The 21,151-nt window shown below is 37.9% G+C and overlaps 1 protein-coding gene across 2 annotated transcripts in view; it reads left to right on the top strand.

Annotated features, from left to right (window-relative positions):
- The window catches only part of Acss3 (acyl-CoA synthetase short-chain family member 3), a 209,076-nt gene that overhangs the window by 165,377 nt on the left and 22,548 nt on the right, over window positions 1–21,151 (top strand). The window contains 2 exon segments of one of the 2 annotated variants that reach the window (NM_001414941.1): window positions 14,184–14,279; window positions 16,516–16,579. In NM_001414941.1, the coding sequence (NP_001401870.1) occupies window positions 14,184–14,279; window positions 16,516–16,579 (160 nt within the window). 2 annotated transcript variants of the gene reach the window in all.

The raw sequence follows: 21,151 nt of genomic DNA, 5'->3' as shown, positions 1-21,151 counted from the left end.
AACCTCACATCCAAATATGAATACGATAGGAAGCAATAATCACTATTCCTTAATATCTCTCAACATCAATGGCCTCAACTCCCCAATAAAGAGACATAGATTAACAAACTGGATATGCAACGAGGACCCTGCATTCTGCTGCCTACAGGAAACACACCTCAGAGACAAAGACAGACACTACCTCAGAGTGAAAGGCTGGAAAACAAATTTCCAAGCAAATGGTCGGAAGAAGCAAGCTGGAGTTGCCATTCTAATATCAGATAAAATCAATTTTCAACTAAAAGTCATCAAGAAAGATAAGGAAGGACACTTCATATTCATCAAAGGAAATATCCACCAAGATGAACTCTCAATCCTAAATATCTATGCCCCAAATACAAGGGCACCTACATACGTAAAAGAAACCTTACTAAAGCTCAAAACACACATTGCACCTCACACAATAATAGTGGGAGATTTCAACACCCCACTCTCATCAATGGACAGATCATGGAAACAGAAATTAAACAGAGATGTAGACAGACTAAGAGAAGTCATGAGCCAAATGGACTTAACGGATATTTATAGAACATTCTATCCTAAAACAAAAGGATATACCTTCTTCTCAGCTCCTCATGGTACTTTCTCCAAAATTGACCATATAATTGGTCAAAAAACGGGCCTCAACAGGTACAGAAAGATAGAAATAATCCCATGCGTGCTATCGGACCACCACGGCCTAAAACTGGTCTTCAATGACAATCAAGGAAGAATGTCCACATATACTTGGAAATTGAACAATGCTCTACTCAATGATAACCTGGTCAAGGAAGAAATAAAGAAAGAAATTAAAAACTTTTTAGAATTTAATGAAAATGAAGGTACAACATACCCAAACTTATGGGACACAATGAAAGCTATGCTAAGAGGAAAACTCATAGCGCTGAGTGCCTGCAGAAAGAAACAGGAAAGAGCATATGTCAGCAGCTTGACAGCACACCTACAAGCTCTAGAACAAAAAGAAGCAAATACACCCAGGAGGAGTAGAAGGCAGGAAATAATCAAACTCAGAGCTGAAATCAACCAAGTAGAAACAAAAAGGACCATAGAAAGAATCAACAGAACCAAAAGTTGGTTCTTTGAGAAAATCAACAAGATAGATAAACCCTTAGCCAGACTAACGAGAGGACACAGAGAGTGCGTCCAAATTAACAAAATCAGAAATGAAAAGGGAGACATAACTACAGATTCAGAGGAAATTCAAAAAATCATCAGATCTTACTATAAAAACCTATATTCAACAAAACTTGAAAATCTTCAGGAAATGGACAATTTCCTAGACAGATACCAGGTACCGAAGTTAAATCAGGAACAGATAAACCAGTTAAACAACCCCATAACTCCTAAGGAAATAGAAGCAGTCATTAAAGGTCTCCCAACCAAAAAGAGCCCAGGTCCAGACGGGTTTAGTGCAGAATTCTATCAAACCTTCATAGAAGACCTCATACCAATACTATCCAAACTATTCCACAAAATTGAAATAGATGGATCACTACCGAATACCTTCTACGAAGCCACAATTACTCTTATACCTAAACCACACAAAGACACAACAAAGAAAGAGAACTTCAGACCAATTTCCCTTATGAATATCGACGCAAAAAAACTCAACAAAATTCTGGCAAACCGAATCCAAGAGCACATCAAAACAATCATCCACCATGACCAAGTAGGCTTCATCCCAGGCATGCAGGGATGGTTTAATATACGGAAAACCATCAACGTGATCCATTATATAAACAAACTGAAAGAACAAAACCACATGATCATTTCATTAGACGCTGAGAAAGCATTTGACAAAATTCAACACCCCTTCATGATAAAAGTCCTGGAAAGAATAGGAATTCAAGGCCCATACCTGAACATAGTAAAAGCCATATACAGCAAACCAGTTGCTAACATTAAACTAAATGGAGAGAAACTTGAAGCAATCCCACTAAAATCAGGGACTAGACAAGGCTGCCCACTCTCTCCCTACTTATTCAATATAGTTCTTGAAGTTCTAGCCAGAGCAATCAGACAACAAAAGGAGGTCAAGGGGATACAGATCGGAAAAGAAGAAGTCAAAATATCACTATTTGCAGATGATATGATAGTATATTTAAGTGATCCCAAAAGTTCCACCAGAGAACTACTAAAGCTGATAAACAACTTCAGCAAAGTGGCTGGGTATAAAATTAACTCAAATAAATCAGTTACCTTCCTCTATACAAAAGAGAAACAAGCCGAGAAAGAAATTAGGGAAACGACACCCTTCATAATAGACCCAAATAATATAAAGTACCTCGGTGTGACTTTAACCAAGCAAGTAAAAGATCTGTACAATAAGAACTTCAAGAAACTGAGGAAAGAAATTGAAGAAGACCTCAGAAGATGGAAAGATCTCCCATGCTCATGGATTGGCAGGATTAATATATTAAAAATGGCCATTTTACCAAAAGCGATCTACAGATTCAATGCAATCCCCATCAAAATACCAATCCAATTCTTCAAAGACTTAGACAGAACAATTTGCAAATTCATCTGGAATAACAAAAAACCCAGGATAGCTAAAGCTATCCTCAACAATAAAAGGACTTCAGGGGGAATCACTATCCCTGAACTCAAGCAGTATTACAGAGCAATAGTGATAAAAACTGCATGGTATTGGTACAGAGACAGACAGATAGTCCAATGGAATAGAATTGAAGACCCAGAAATGAACCCACACACCTATGGTCACTTGATTTTTGACAAAGGAGCCAAAACCATCCAATGGAAAAAAGATAGCTTTTTCAGCAAATGGTGCTGGTTCAACTGGAGGTCAACATGTAGAAGAATGCAGATCGATCCATGCTTATGCCTGTACAAAGCTTAAGTCCAACTGGATCAAGGACCTCCACATCAAAGCAGACACACTCAAACTAATAGAAGAAAAACTAGGGAAGCATCTGGAACACATGGGCACTGGAAAAAATTTCCTGAACAAAACACCAATGGCTTACGCTCTAAGATCAAGAATCGACAAATGGGATCTCATAAAACTGCAAAGCTTCTGTAAGGCAAAGGACACTCTGGTTAGGACAAAACGGCAACCAACAGATTGGGAAAAGATCTTTACCAATCCTACAACAGATAGAGGCCTGATATCCAAAATATACAAAGAACTCAAGAAGTTAGACCGCAGGGAAACAAATAACCCTATTAAAAAATGGGGTTCAGAGCTAAACAAAGAATTCACAGCTGAGGAATGCCGAATGGCTGAGAAACACCTAAAGAAATGTTCAACATCTTTAGTCATAAGGGAAATGCAAATCAAAACAACCCTGAGATTTCACCTCACACCAGTGAGAATGGTTAAGATCAAAAACTCAGGGGACAGCAGATGCTGGCGAGGATGTGGAGAAAGAGGAACACTCCTCCATTGTTGGTGGGATTGCAAACTGGTACAACCATTCTGGAAATCATTCTGGAGGATCCTCAGAAAATTGGACATTGAACTGCCTGAGGATCTAGCTATACCTCTCTTGGGCATATACCCAAAAGATGCCCCAACATATAAAAGAGACACGTGCTCCACTATGTTCATTGCAGCCTTATTTATAATAGCCAGAAGCTGGAAAGAACCCAGATGCCCTTCAACAGAGGAATGGATACAGAAAATGTGGTACATCTACACAATGGAATATTACTCAGCTATCAAAAACAACGACTTTATGAAATTCGTAGGCAAATGGTTGGAACTGGAAAATATCATCCTGAGTGAGCTAACCCAAACACAGAAAGACATACATGGTATGCACTCACTGATAAGTGGCTATTAGCCCAAATGCTTGAATTACCCTAGATGCCTAGAACAAATGAAACTCAAGACAGATGATCAAAATGTGAATGCTTCACTCCTTCTTTAAAAGGGGAAGAAGAATACCCTTGGCAGGGAATAGAGAGGCAAAGATTAAAACAGACACAGAAGGAACACCATTCAGAGCCTGCCTCACATGTGGCCCATACATATACAGCCATCCAATTAGACAAGATGAATGCAGCAAAGAAGTGCAGTCCGACAGGAGCCGGATGTATATCTCTCCTGAGAGACACAGCCAGAATACAGCAAATACAGGGGCGAATGCCAGCAGCAAACCACTGAACTGAGAACGGGACCCCTGTTGAAGGAATCAGAGAAAGAACTCGAAGAGCTTGAAGGAGCTCGATACCCCTTATGAACAACAATGCCAATCAACCAGAGCTTCCAGGGACTAAGCCACTACCTAAATACTATACATGGACTGACCCTGGACTCTGACCTCATAGGTAGCAATGAATATTCTAGTAATATCACCAGTGGAAGGGGAAACCCTGGGTCCTGCTAAGACTGAACCCCCAGTGAACGTGATTGTTGGGGGGAGGGCAGTAATGGGGGGAGGGTGGGGAGGGGAACACCCATAAAGAAGGGGAGGGGGAGGGATTAGGGGGATGTTTGCCTGGAAAACGGGAAAGGGAATAACACTCGAAATGTAAATAAGAAACACTCAAGTTAATTAAAAAAAAAAAGAAAAAAAAAACTCCTAAGGAAATAGAAGCAGTCATTAAAGGTCTCCCAACCAAAAAGAGCCCAGGCCCAGACGGGTTTAGTGCAGAATTCTATCAGACCTTCATAGAAGACCTCATACCAATATTATCCAAACTATTCCACAAAATTGAAACAGATGGAGCACTACCGAATTCCTTCTATGAAGCCACAATTACTCTTATAACTAAACGACACAAAGACACAACAAAGAAAGAGAACTTCAGACCAATTTCCCTTATGAATATCGACGCAAAAATACTCAATAAAATTCTGGCAAACCGAATTCAAGAGCACATCAAAACAATCATCCACCATGATCAAGTAGGCTTCATCCCAGGCATGCAGGGATGGTTTAACATACGGAAAACCATTAACGTGATCCAGTATATAAACAAACTGAAAGAACAAAACCACATGATCATTTCATTAGATGCTGAGAAAGCATTTGACAAAATTCAACACCCCTTCATGATAAAAGTCCTGGAAAGAATAGGAATTCAAGGCCCATACCTGAACATAGTAAAAGCCATATACAGCAAACCAGTTGCTAACATTAAACTAAATGGAGAGAAACTCGAAGCAATCCCACTAAAATCAGGGACTAGACAAGGTTGCCCACTCTCTCCTTACTTATTCAATATAGTTCTTGAAATTCTAGCCACAGCAATCAGACAACAAAAGGAGGTCAAGGGGATACAGATCGGAAAAGAAGAAGTCAAAATATCACTATTTGCAGATGATATGATAGTATATTTAAGTGATCCCAAAAGTTTTACCAGAGAACTACTAAAGCTGATAAACAACTTCAGCAAAGTGGCTGGGTATAAAATTAACTCAAATATATCAGTAGCCTTCCTCTACACAAAAGAGAAACAAGCCGAGAAAGAAATTAGGGAAACGACACCCTTCATAATAGACCCAAATAATATAAAGTACCTCGGTGTGACTTTAACCAAGCAAGTAAAAGATTTGTACAATAAGAACTTCAAGACACTGAAGAAAGAAATTGAAGAAGACCTTAGAACATGGAAAGATCTCCCATACTCATGGATTGGCAGGATCAATATAGTAAAAATGGCCATTTTACCAAAAGTGATCTACAGATTCAATGCAATCCCCATCAAAATACCAATCCAATTCTTCAAAGACTTAGACAGAACAATTTGCAAATTCATCTGGAATAACAAAAAACCCAGGATAGCTAAAGCTATCCTCAACAATAAAAGGACTTCAGGGGGAATCACTATCCCTGAACTCAAGCAGTATTACAGAGCAATAGTGATAAAAACTGCATGGTATTGGTACAGAGACAGACAGATAGACCAATGGAATAGAATTGAAGACCCAGAAATGAACCCACACACCTATGGTCACTTGATTTTTGACAAAGGAGCCAAAACCATCCAATGGAAAAAAGATAGCATTTTCAGCAAATGGTGCTGGTTCAACTGGAGGTCAACATGTAGAAGAATGCAGATCGATCCATGCTTATCACCCTGTACAAAGCTTAAGTCCAACTGGATCAAGGACCTCCACATCAAAGCAGACACACTCAAACTAATAGAAGAAAAACTAGGGAAGCATCTGGAACACATGGGCACTGGCAAAAATTTCCTGAACAAAACACCAATGGCTTACGCTCTAAGATCAAGAATCGACAAATGGGATCTCATAAAACTGCAAAGCTTCTGTAAGGCAAAGGACACTGTGGTTAGGACAAAACGGCAACCCACAGATTGGGAAAAGATCTTTACCAATCCTACAACAGATAGAGGCCTGATATCCAAAATATACAAAGAACTCAAGAAGTTAGACCGCAGGGAGACAAATAACCCTATTAAAAAATGGGGTTCAGAGCTAAACAAAGAATTCACAGCTGAGGAATGCCGAATGGCTGAGAAACACCTAAAGAAATGTTCAACATCTTTAGTCATAAGGGAAATGCAAATCAAAACAACCCTGAAATTTCACCTCACACCAGTGAGAATGGGTAAGATCAAAAACTCAGGTGACAGCAGATGCTGGCGAGGATGCGGAGAAAGAGGAACACTCCTCCATTGTTGGTGGGATTGCAGACTGGTACAACCATTCTGGAAATCAGTCTGGAGGTTCCTCAGAAAATTGGACATTGAACTGCCTGAGGATCCAGCTATACCTCTCTTGGGCATATACCCAAAAGATGCCCCAACATATAAAAAAGACATGTGCTCCACTATGTTCATCACAGCCTTATTTATAATAGCCAGAACCTGGAAAGAACCCAGATGCCCTTCAACAGAGGAATGGATACAGAAAATGTGGTACATCTACACAATGGAATATTAATTACTCAGCTATCAAAAACAACGGCTTTATGAAATTCGTAGGCAAATGGTTGGAACTGGAAAATATCATTCTGAGTGAGCTAACCCAATCACAGAAAGACATACATGGTATGCACTCATTGATAAGTGGCTATTAGCCCAAATGCTTGAATTACCCTAGATGCCTAGAACAAATGAAACTCAAGATGGATGATCAAAATGTGAATGTTTCACGCCTTATTTAAAAGGGGAACAAGAATACCCTTGGCAGGGAAGAGAGAGGCAAAGATTAAAACAGAGACTGAAGGAACACCCATTCAGAGCCTGCCCCACATGTGGCCCATACATATACAGCCACCCAATTAGACAAGATGGATGAAGTAAAGAAGTCCAGACCGACAGGAGCCGGATGTAGATCGCTCCTGAGAGACACAGCCAGAATACAGCAAATACAGAGGCGAATGCCAGCAGCAAACCACTGAACTGAGAATAGGACCCCCGCTGAAGGAATCAGAGAAAGAACTGGAAGAGTTTGAAGGGGCTCGAGACCCCATATGTACAACAATGCCAAGCAACCAGAGCTTCCAGGGACTAAGCCACTACCTAAAGACTATACATGGACTGACCCTGGACTCTGACTGACCTCATAGGTAGCAATGAACATCTTAGTAAGAGCACCAGTGGAAGGGGAAGCCATGGGTCCTGCTAAGACTGAACCCCCTGTGAACTAGACTGTTGGGGGGAGGGCGGCAATGGGGGGAGGGTGGGAGGGGAATACCCATAAGGAAGGGGAGGGGGGAGGGGAATTTTTGCCCGGAAACCGGGAAAGGGAATAACACTTGAAATGTATATAATAAATACTCAAGTTAATAAAAATAAAAAAAGAAGACTTGTAGATGGGGCAGACAAGGCAGTAGCAGTGGCCACATTAAAGAGAGCAGTGATTCCATGAAAAAAAAAAAAAGAAAATACATCTACTACAAAGTCTATGCTCAACAAAACTGGAAATCTGGAGGAAATGGACAATTTCCTAGACAGATACTAGGTATTAAACTTGAATCAGGGTCAAATAAACCATCTAAGCAACCTCATAACTCCTAAAGAAATAGAAGCAGTTATTAAAAGTCTCCCAACCAAGTAGAGCCCAGGACCAGATCGGTTTGGTGCAGAATTCTATCAGACTCATACCAATACTGTCCGAACTATTCCACAAAAGAGAAACAGAAGGAACACTACACAATTCCTTCTATGAAATCACAATTAGGCTTATACCTGAACCACAAAAGGATGAAAGAAACAGAATGTCAGACCAATTTCCCTTATGAATATCAACAAAAAAATTTATTCCCCATCAATATTCCAACTCAATTCTTCATAGATTTAGAAAGCAATTTGCAAATTCATTTGGAATAACAAAAAAACCTAGGGTATCAAAAAGTATCCTCAACAATAAAAGAACTTCTGGGAAAATCACCATCCCTGACCTCAAGCTGTATAACAGAGCAATAATGATAAAAAAAAAAACTGTATGGTATTGGTACAGAGACTGGCAGGAGGATCAATGGAATAGAATTGGCCCAGAAATGAACCCACACACCCATCACTTGATCTTTGACAAAGGAGCTAAAACCATCCAGTGGAAAAGAAGATAGCATTTTCAACAAATGGTGCTGGTTCAACAGGAGGTCAGCATGTAGAAGACTGCAAATTGATGCATTTTATTGCTCTGCACAAAGCTTAAGTCCAAGTGGATCAAGGACCTCCGCATCAAACCAGATACACTCAAACTAATAGAAGAAAATATGGGGAAGAGCCTCAAGCACATGGACACTGGGAAAATTTTCCTGAACAGAACACCAATGGTTTATGCTCTCAGATCAAGAATCAACAAATGAGACTTCATAAAATTAGAAAGCTTCTGTAAGGCAAAGGACACTGTCATTAGGACAAAATAGCAACCAACAGATTGGGAAAAGATCTTTACCCATCTTATATCTGAGAGAGGGCTAATATGCAATCAAAGAACTCAAGAAGTTAGACTCCAGAGAGCCAAATAACCCTATTAAAATGGGGTACAGAGCTAAACAAAGAATTCTCAGCTGAGGAATATTGAATGGCTGAGAAGTACCTAAAGAAATGTTCAACATCCTTACTTATCAGGGAAATGCAAATCAAAACAACCCTGAGATACCACCTCACATCAGTGAGAATGGCTAAGATAAAAACTCAGGTGACAGCAGATGGTGGTGAGGATGTGGAGAAAGAGGAACACTCCTCCATTTTTGATGGGATTGGAAGCTGATAAAACCACTCTGGAAATCAGTTTGGAGGTTCCTCGAAAATTGGACATTGCACTACCTGAGGACCCAGCTATACTTCTCTTGGGCATATACCCAAATAATGCTCCAACATACAACAATGACACATGCTCCACTATGTTCAATAGCAGCCTTATTTATAATAGCCACAAGCTGGAAACAACTCATATGTCCTTCAACAGAGGAATGGATACAGACAGTATGGCACATTTTCACAATGGAGTACTAACTCAGCTATTAAAAACAGTGACTTTATGAAATTCTTAGGCAAATGGATAGAACTAGAAAATATCCTGAGAGACATAATCCAATCACAAAAAAAAAAAACAATACATGGTATGCAGTCACTGATAAGTGAATATTAGCCCAAAAGATGAAGGGGGAAGGATGATGTGATGGGGGTTTATGGACAGGAAACCAGGAAAGGGGATAGAATTTGAAATGTAAATTAAAAATTTCCAATAAAAAAAGAAAATACATCTCAGGCAAATTCTTAGTACTGGATGGTTCATTCTGGGGAAGCTGACTGTAGAGTCTCTTTCTAGAACCCCTAGCGATGACTGGAGCCTGCCCTCATCAAGGACTGTTGATCACAGTGTCTATATGTAGCATTTTTACCCTGGTGGATTCAGGTTATTTGCACATAAACCACACATAATGGCATAGGGAGAAGGGTACCAGAAACTTAAATAAACCCTCTCCATCTTGGTCAAAATAATCAAAATTACTCCAAGTTAATTAAAGTGGTCACTGCTTTTTAGGGGGAGTTAGGAAAATTTTAAGTCAAATTTCTCACTAATATGGGTTCTTTTCTTTTCAAAGCTGTTGCTGTATTCCTTTAGACTCTACCATTTACTCTTTAAATGCCAACCAAAAACAAATTCTCTTAATATTTCGATGCATGTCTTGCCAAGATATTTATAAACATAAAATATCTATATGGCTCAATGTATAATATCTTTTTTTTGTAAAAAAATGAATCACTTTGTATACTTTGTTTAACAACTTTTGTCTAGATCTTATTTTGTGAAAACCATTCTCTTTTTAGTAGACATTCATCTCTGGCATTTAAATGGCTTTACAATCTTTTTTAATATGAGACAGTTCCCACTTGAAGAAATCTTCTATTCTTTGATACAAACAATATAGTTGAAAACATTCTTGTCCTTAAGTATGTATGAACTGAGTGTGTTCCTTCGCTTACATCCCTAGAATGAATGTGTAAAGTATATGTGCATTTTAAGGTTCTTGTTGTTCAAGTATTGCCACATTTCATTTCAGACATGGAACAATTCATTTTTAAATGTGTGTGTGTGTGTGTGTGTGTGTGTGTGTGTGTGTGTGTAACTTTATTTGTTGAACTTTCATGCAGTCTTCTCTACTCACTGAGCTATACTGCTTGTTCCAGAAATGAAACAGTTTATATACACACTCACATACACAAAAGAATTTAACATCTTTGCTTTGTGTGGGCTGTCTACCCTTGTGATCCATGTTCCACATCCCACTTGGGCACTGGTTCTTTAGCAATCTTATGAGTTCTCCTATAATTGGCTCTTGATTTTCAAGAAATCACAGAAAACTACCAGCCGGATACTCTAAATTCACTGTCTCTCTGCTTCTACATGTCCTCTCTCTCCTCCCTCATGGACAGTGGAAGGTAGGTATTTTCTTCCAGCTAGACTATTTTATACTGGACCACCTTGATCTACACTGGGCCCCCTTGATCAACACTGTATCCATTAGGACCTGTGTTCATTGCTGGGTGAACACATGTATACATGATGGTGTGACAGAAGGCTAACTTGTTATCTTTCTCAAGATATTCATGGTTACACAGAGAGAAAACTTACACATCACTTCATCACTCCTCACTCCTATCCAAGACTCCCTATCACCCTGAGGGTCCTAAGCGTAGATTTTTCCTGGATCATATCGTATGGCTGGCACTAGGCGTAGCAATCCCTGCAAATTAATATAAAATTTAGCCAAAGCTTAATATTCCAGTTACTAATGTTAAAAGCATAATCTGTATCTAATTTAAGTGACCTAACTGAATTAATCTTTTTCATCACCCTTACAATTTCTGAGTCAAATTAGTTGTAGAGAAGGTGTGCTTTTAATAGCTTTTTAATAAAAAAAATTACTGAAGGTTGAAAGAATATAAATATGTAATAATTCAAACATATGAAATGTGTATGACACCTTCTTCAGGGCAGGGCTGAGGAAGGCATCTTACTAATCCTTAACTTCATTTTCATTTAAAGAAAGATTTGTTCTCCCATCTTCTTTCGACAGCGCCTTTCTATGTGGGTAGGAAAACAGAGTACAGACACTGTAGCTGAAGGGGTTTGCAACTCCATAAGAACAACAATACTAACCAACCAGAGCTCCCAGGGACTAAACCACCAACCAAAGACTATACATGGACAGACCCGTGGCTGCAGCTGCATATGTAGCAGAAGATGGCCTTGTAGGATATCAGTGAGAGGAGAGGCCCTTGGTCCTGTAGGCTCGATGCCCCAGTGTAGGGGAATGCCAGGGCGGGAAGGCGGTAGTGGATGGGTGGGTGGGGGTACATCCTCATTGAAGTAGGGCAAGGGTGGTTGGGATAGGGGTTTTCCGGAGGGGAAACTGGGAAAGGGAATCACATTTGAAATGTATATAAAGAGAATAACCAATAAAAGAAGTAAAGATTCCACAATGAGCCAGACTCTCTGATGCTTGCCTTTAATCTACACCGCTCAGGAGCCAGAGACAAGCGTTTGTTTGTCAATATTCTGGAGGCATTACTAGAGGCTGATAGGCACTAAAGACTTCTGGTTGTTTTGTAGAGTCTCAATCTGTTTGTTAACACGTTACACAGATCTTACATTACTAAAACCTGTAGAGAGTTTGAACTCCAGTTGATTGGAGCAACGATTGTGACAAAACTTGAATGCAAATACTTTTAAATTAGATTACTCTAGCAGCTGATAAGAGACACAGAGGCATCTAGCAAGGCCTGTTCTCATTCCTAATATGTCCCAATGTCCTGTTAGGTTTTGTTTGTGTACATAAGAGGACTTCTGCATCCTGTCTACCGTTCTTTAAGCACATCCCTCTGTAATGGTGCTTTTTGTTCTCTCTAGTCATCTCTCACATCAGGTATGAAGGGTAGCTAAGGTGACTATGTTTTCAAAAATATGAAGGAACAAACACAGTCTTTCCAATCATGTACATCCCTTCTTTGCATTTGATAGATGGCAAGGGAAATAAAAGTAAGAGGAGTAATTCATGGGTACCAAATGTCATTTCATGAAAAAAATAAACCAGATTAGTTATGATATAAAAATAACTATGAATTCTCCCTTAAGACTCAGGACATCTGGTCTTTGTAATTGATTATCTATGCCATGCCAAATATCTTAATCTTAAAATGTTTAATATCTCTAAACCTTTAACCTTTAACCAGTGGTTCTGACCTTTCCATGCCATAACCCTTTAATATGGTTCCTCATGCTCCAGCAAATTACAAAAACTTAAGTAAATAAATGCGTTTAGTTTAAATAAAGTAACACCATTCCATTTTTGTTGCTACTTAACAACTGTAATTTTGATACTGTTGGGCAGCATAATGTAAACATCCATTTTTCTGAAGGTCTCAGGCTACCCTTGTATAAAGGATGTTCTACCCCGAAAAGAGGTCACCACAACATACAGGTTGAGAACTGCTGCCTTGGACTTTGGCTTAGGGGCTGTTCAAAATTTAATGTTCAAAATTCCATCTTCTCCTATCAATGACAAATGAGCCACTTACGATGATATGTGAATCGTAAGCCTAGCTTTGGATAATAATAAAAGATTAGATGTTAAACTTTCCCAACACTCAACTAACAGGTTTTATGGCAAAACTCAAAGTGAAAGGCATATATTCAGAATACTTGGGTCAATTTTGTGTTTCTGCTCTTTTATGGCTTGGAAAATTCTTGTCTTCCTTCACTGTTAATCTCTGTGTGTCTGTGTGTCTGTCTGTCTGTCTGTCTGTCTGTCTCTCTGTCTCTCTCCCTCCCTCCCTCTCTCCGTGTGTGTGTGTATGTGTGTGTATGTGTGTGTTCACGCGTGTGTGTGTGCTGAGCTGTGCAATATGAAGCAGAAAGGGAACCACCTCCTTACCATCATGTTCATATCCTACCCCTCCATTACTATGAAAAATCCTTTTGATTCCAAATGCTTATGTTGCAAATTGTTTTCTCCAAAATATAATTGCCTTCAGAATTTATGTTTACAAGCATCATCTGTGGTTATTCTAGCCAATGATTTAGGGCCAACAAACTTAACACTTTCTTAATCTTTGCAGGGTGATCATAAGCCTGTGGGTTGGGTGCATAGTATAGTGTGCGCGTAGCTTTCTGGGATTATAGCTGCGAGATCTCTCTGATAAAGCTTTGGTAAATTCAACTTGAGATGTCTCAGGAGACAAGCTAAACATATCAAATGATATGTATATTGAAAAACATAATAGCTTTAGATAAATCTGTAAAAAATAGCTTTTCTAGTGTTCATTTATCTTTTCATCTATGTTGTGAAGCTCTGAAAGTGGTTATTGTGCATTCTTCCACTTCCTGACCCTTCAGGAATGCCAGAGCCCTCTTTTCATTCCTTAGAAGAAATATACCATATGAAATACTCTAAGCATACCTTTATGTTTTAAGATCATAAATGCGCCAAACACTGGTGTTTTTCCCTTTTAATAATTGTCTGGGATTCTCTTGTGATAGAATATCTGTAAGCTCTGTTAAACACTGAGTGACTGATTTCTTGTTGCTTCCCTTCAACACTGGCCATAAAGGAAAGCATCTTAGATACTAGGTTGCTAAACTAGACATTTTCTAATGAAATTAAATTGTGATGTAAACTTATCTGGGCTCATTGCACAAATTAAGTCAACATAATGCTGAGGCACTAAGTGATAACCCATACTTTTCTCCCCAGAGACTGGATCCCCCATCACAGCATCATGTATCGGACTAGGCAACTCCAAAACACCCCCACCAGGACAAGCAGGAAAATGTGTTCCAGGATACAATGGTGAGTCACAATGCTAGCAATTCGAGATGCACACTGTTAAGGAATTTGGCATTTCCTCATATCTAGTGTATAAAAAAGTGTTTGCTTTTAAGAAAGTCATTCATTAGAAATGAATGCCTCAGTTGTTGCTGTTAAAGTGATTGCTATGATCTTCTAATGGGTTATTTTCTTGTAATAGCTAAAACAATCAAGAGTCTTGTAAGATTATGGATTTGAAATTATGGCATGTGAAGTGCTCAGTACTCACATATATGATTTAATTTCTGGTGACGCACATTTAATCTAGAGATGTTTTAAGTATTTAGAAATGAGTAGATAAAAATGCATAGAGACAGCACGTCATTGCTATGGTAACAAGGGTAATAGATTTTTAACAACATACAAATCATGGGTTTGTTTGGTTTCCTTGCTTCATTAACAAACAGATATGGCTTATTCCATAATGCTCTTTAAGATTATTGACAAAGTTCTTGAATCGTGTTGGCTAAAATTAAATGCAAAGTAAAGGACTTTTAACAAGCATTTTATTATGAGATATAACGACAATAATGTATCCTACCAGTATTTGGTTTTTCTATTCATAGTAGCACCCATTATAGCTACATAATTTCTACAGGACTCCCCTCCTTTGTTGCAAAATTTTTAACATTTTGACATTCAGTTTTCTTACTTCTGAATGCCTATTATAACTGTATGGACTTTCCTGGACTGTTGAATTGTGATGTAATACAACAAAGCCGTTACACAGGCCCCACAAGACAAAATACGGAATGAAAGTTCAGCCATCTGTGCTGCAAGCAGTTCCTAGACTCCTTGTGAGCCTCCCTCGTCCACTTGAGCATGTCTACGGCTGTTGCCATTGTTCAGCTCATGTGCATACATTCATGTTTGACTGTTTATTGCAGGAAGCTACCTGTCTTATAATTCTGTGATGTCTCTGACTTCTCCTGCTATGAAAAAATGAGCCCAGATCCAATGAACCCCCCAAATGAACAGTTGCTGCCCTCACTCTTTGATTAGAAAACCTCTCTGTGTTGAGATACTTTTAGGGGCTGCCAACGTGGGAGATGTTAAACATATTTTCCCTTAGTATCTGCTCCGTTTTTATACCCAGTTATATGAAAAAGTTAAGCTTTGACATCTTCTGGAGCTTTAATACAGAAAACTCTCATTGTTCAAAAACCACTGGCTTCCAGAGGACACATTAAACTACTGTAGTTGAGGCATCAGGGACTTTGTGACTGATACATTTTTGATTTGTTCAATGATTATACAAAACTGTGAAAGCATAATATAAGACACATCATTATAGTAAAGGAAAGCTACTTTGAAGAAGTAAAGGAAACTTTTCTTTGTGAAAGAATCCATGTGTTATGGTATTTAATTTCAAACCCATTCTCTATAGACTGCTACAATTAGAAGGCATTGCTCCTATTTTATAAACAGGAAACCAGAAGCAGATAAATAACATGGCCCGGGGCATGTAGTTATTAGAAGGTTGTCTTGTGATTTGATGAAATAAAAATGAACAAGGACTGGTTTTCACTTATGATGGACTCATAATCAGCAGAATACAGATATTTATAATTTTAATTACTGTCATTATAATGTTTTCCAACAGTGCCCTCCATAAATACAAACTTGGCTCAGTGCCTTCCCACAGTTGTTTGGGAATAACCTAAGTGAATAGAACAACATAAATGACTTCAGAATCTAGACAATTGCGATTCATTCTTAAGGCTGACATGGTGTTATCTGGACACAGGATACTGAACATTTTCCATATTCAATCAACACATCATGGAGTGATATATTTGGAAACGTTAAGTCAACTCAGTTTACGGACCATGAATGAATATGCTTGCTCTGTTTTTATTATATGTGCATCTGGCTGTACATTACAACATCCTTTAGTTTATAAAAAGATAAGCATATGGTTAATATTCTTACGTCACATCGGGCATATACATGGAAATGACAATAAAAGTGAGATTATGGAGATATTAACATATGATACAGTTTTGATCATGCTACATGTCAAATGCATACACCTTTTATACTTTTATAAAATGTGTTTAGTCTATGTGTCTTCATGATCTCACAGAAGTACAAACATTATTTTGGGCTAGAAACTTTAAGACTGAGTTTAGAAAACACAAGAAAATATTTAATGTTTGGGGATTAGTATTTATGTTCACAATTGTGTTTATATTTGTGTCCATATTTTTCTTTTCAGTTATGATTTTGGATGACAACATGCAAAAACTGAAGGCTAGAAGCTTAGGAAATATCGTGGTAAAGTAAGCAGTTTCCCTAGTGTGACCATTAAGAGAAAAAAAGTTGGATCCATTTGGGAGCACATTGATTGATTGCATTGGTATTACAAGTGATGAGTTGTGTTTTGCTTCAAAATTATTCAGACTTAATTGTGTTTTAAAATGAAAGCCCCGTAACAGTTAACGTATTCAGATAAAAATTAAAATATCTTGTTCATTTAAAGTAATTTTTTCTCATCAGACAAATCATGTGTGAATGGGAAAATTGCATTTTCATATAAGAAATATAAGACAAAATCAATAGTCATCCCTGGAAACATGCATACAAGTATCACTGTATCAATGGAGCAGGTTATATTTATGGACATATACAGATATATGGATATACAAAAGCATATATGCATGCAATAACAATTGGTGAAGAAAAGAGGATGTGGTTTTGAAGAGGAGCAAGGAAGCTTATATGGAAGGGTTTAGAGGGAAGAAAAGGAAGGGAGAGATGATGTAATTATTTTATAATCTCAAAAATAATAGAAAAACACAAAGCAGAAAGTAGCTGGTGTGCTCACCTCTTGCTCAGAATCACAGCAGGAATTGTGCAGGGTTCAGTCCAGGTGATGTGCCTGCCATTCTGGATACACCATGCTCCTGCAAGGTTTTAATGTGAGCTTCTTCCTCCTGCTGACATCTTGTAGTGACTACAACACTCAGGGGCTTGTGTCATGCTAATGCAAGCAACCCGCTGTTTCAAATATTCTGCTAATATTTGAAAGTGCATCATATCTGATATGTATGAATTTTTATATTTGATAGAGGTAACAAATATCTATTTTACCAGCTTCTATATCCCATATATCATATCATCCTTTCATTGCTTTGCTTTTTATACCTAAAGAAACATGACGGTAAAACAGTTCAGTGTTTTGCAGTGACCATATCTTACAAATGTCATGTTTCATTCTGTTGAATCCATGTTCAATATTTTATCTGTATCATTAAGTTTGTGAAAATAAACTCTACGATGCTCATAAATTACTCAAGGACATATATTTTTAAAACATGTTGCATCATTAACCAGTTTGTGATTGAATATGTCTGTCTATTTTTAACAACCAGTTTGTATTTTTAACTCGAAAGTATTTTATTGGCTACAGTTTTCTCTTAATCCTGTCTGCAGAGCAGTTTCCTTTTTGGCCCTGTCCTTTAAATTTTTATCTCTATTATGAAATTCAGTTCTTCTGGCACTTTTATGATTATACCCAATGTTGTATTGTATATCTCTTTGATTTCATCTTTGCTCACCTTTGGATGATCTGAATTCTATTGAATATTTAACTGAATGTAAAATTGTTCAATCAAACAGTAGTACAGTATTTTAATGCTAGCAACAATAAATACCACAAGCTCTTGAAACATTCTTCATCACCCCTATTTCCTTTCTCTCTCTCTCTCTCTCTCTCTCTCTCTCTCTCTCTCTATCTCTCTCTCTCTCTCTCTCTCTCTCTCTCTCTCTCTCTCTCTCTCTCTCTTTCTTTCTTCCTTAGTGTAGACTGTGGCCATCACTGCCCATTTAAATAGCAAAAATGCTGAAATTTGAGTAAAAATATTTCAATTTACATTGATTATAAAAATGCTGTAGAGTTATGATAGTAAAGTCTGAAATGGAATTAAGTTGATAGCCATGAAATAGGTGACGTTTAGATAAGCGATACAGGCTTCCTTGCAGTTCTGATTAACAATCTTCCCACCTTTATTGATATGTCTGCAGTGGCCAGCTTCAATAAGTTGAGGTCTCATGAGTAAAGAGTAACACATGACAGATGTCAAACAAGACTTGTCTTAAAATTTAGTTCTTCTGAATGAATTTTGTTACATTCCTCCTCAGATGACACAAGGTTCCTTTCTTTTAATAAAAGACATTAAATGCTATAAATTTACTTGAAATACTTATATGCAAAATATGTCTTCATATATAATTATGTTGTGCCCCATAAAATATAAGGAATCCACATAAGATTTTTTAAATGATAAATCTTGTTATTTTAAAAAAATTTCTACCTCATTAGACTAGAGTATATTTCTCATTTCTTATCAGTAACTATGTAAGGATTATGTTATCTTTTTAGGCATAGCACATTCAAAAGGATGGAAAATTTTTATTATCCAAGGTTCTACTTGTATTCACATTTCTTTAAATCATATTTCACTCCTGAGCATACACCCATAGAACTCTATATCCTGTCCTAGAAATGACTCGGTGTCGTGTTTATTACTGTTCTATTTACTACAGAAATGATCTATAATCAACCTAGGTGTCAATCAACAGATGAATGTATACTGAAAGATACACAAATATTAACATACACATGCACCCTCACACATACTGTAACCACTAAAATATCACATTTCTTTAAACCAGAGTCCATATCTCCCTAGATCTGGTTATAACATGACCTGTTGAGGGTAGAATGGTGAGAGAGCAGGGCTTGCTAGAGAAAATGTAAGCCAATTTGTGGGTGGATCCTAACTTAATTTATGGAAGTACACTGTTTTTGGAACTTTAAAAAAAACTTGTCTAGCGTCATACACTTTTATATAATCTAACTTTAAATGAGTCATCTCTGTCAAACATGGTTTCTTTTTGTGATCTCTAAGGTGAGATTTGAGGCTCCCATGATTCAAAAGCATTTATATATCCCCTCATTCTAATTACTGGCGGCTTTGCTCTGCATAAATCCAGAAGAGGTAAAATACATTAGTATCATCCCTAAGCTATAATTTTTCCTTTTGGCAATTAATGTATTTAAGTCCTTGAAGATAAGATAGCTTTGGCCTAAAATCATTTCATGCTTAGCCTGATGCCAGGGAGGAATGAGTGGTGTTTTCCCTCTGCAGCCACAGAGATTAATAGCCAGATTCTGAGTTCTAGATATAATTATGAATTATAAAGATTTAATGTGTCAAGGCATGGTAAAATTTGATTTCTCCTTTTGTGTAATGATGAAACAATATATTTGAAAATAAACTACATAATTATATTACATGTGGACACTAGAGTAGATCAGAAAAATGAGCACAGGGACATCTCATTTCTCTCATTAATAAAATAACTTTGGAAGATTTTTGTTTATTTTTATCCGTAAAAGAAAATAAACAAAACCTATACTTCTAGATTCACATTCGCTAGCCACAACACTCAATTCATCAGCTGGAAAGGTTTGTGAAGTCCAGTACTTGCTTAACTTGTATTTATAAAGCTTTTTAAAATAAGATCCCTCCCTAAAACTTGTTTGTACAGCCCCATGTTTAGACACAGTGCTATGTGGTGGTAAAGGGGCGAGGGACAAAACAACCAGAAACAAAACCCAAAACCTTGTGGTAATGTTAGGTTCTTTCATTTGCTGTACACAAATAGCGTTCTAGAAGTCATTTCTATTTGGGTGACTTCATCAGAAAGCATTCTGGTGATGCCCAAGCTACGGCAGGCCCTTGGATGAAATAAACAGGATCCCTGTTTCTTTACTGCTTAATGGCAATTACTTTCATTTATAGAATTTGCATTTCTCTTTGAGGAGAAAACTTCACGTCCACGTGGTGGTTAGAAAATTCTTTTGATTTTGAAGCATACTGCAGCCAGTTAATTTAGTGCGGCAGTTATGGTCTGTGAGTTGCTATGAATACAAAATGCTCATGAATTTTAGAAGGTGCTCCTGTAATTGCATCCAGAGTTCCAATGTGCAGAAATAAAACTGTGAGTCAGTAATTTCCAGACAACAGACCGCAGTGCCTTTAAGATTTTCACTGCAATTGCCTCCCTTCGAAAGGCTGGGCTCACAGTTATTAAAACCATTGGTCTCCAACTCTTTCTCTCTCAGGGGCAAACATTTTTCCTGACCAGGTCTATTGCTGCTACGGGAAGTATGGCTCGAGGTATCCACTCCTTGATGTGTTCTCATGACCTTGTCCTGGGGCAGTGGTAGGACGATAGGGAATTGTGTGGAGTTGTCCAAATGGCTTTTCCTTCACTGTCTGCCAATTTCTCATTCTACAGATATCGAACTCCTGACATTTAATGATGTTTGCTCACACCGTGACAGTTACATAGCAGCTATTCATTTACCGGGCTCCCATCTAGGGAAAGAGCTAAGATTGTTTCCTTTGGGGGGCATCCTCTGACTAAGAACAAGTATGCCACAGGGTTACAATTCTGCTCTCTCAAAATCTCAAATCTAGGTTTTAGTATGATCTTTACTGGCCTTGTAACAATACTGTGAGGGAGATTAAGAGATCCCTCACTTCCTCAATTTTGACATAAACAAAGAGTAGCATCAAGAGATACATAGCCAGAACCAGCACAGTCTTTGTTTATACAGAGAGAAGGAAATGTTTTGGGCCTCTCTCTTCTAGGAATACAAAGTAACTTTGTATTCAAATCTGAAGAAACACCAGGCCCTGGACTAGTAAGCACTACCAAAGCCACATAGTGTTTCATTCCAGAATTCTTCAGGAAATAGGAATTAGATCTGCATTCTGAAGCCCAGGGTTTCTGCATAGAATAGGAGTAAAGTTTACAGTTCAAGAGGCACAGCAAGCATT

Source organism: Rattus norvegicus, chromosome 7 (assembly GCF_021556685.1).
Source record: "Rattus norvegicus strain SHRSP/BbbUtx chromosome 7, alternate assembly SHRSP_T2T, whole genome shotgun sequence".
Taxonomy (NCBI): domain Eukaryota; kingdom Metazoa; phylum Chordata; class Mammalia; order Rodentia; family Muridae; genus Rattus; species Rattus norvegicus.
Note: the sequence above shows the minus strand (reverse complement) of the source record. Positions and strands in the feature narration are given on the sequence as shown.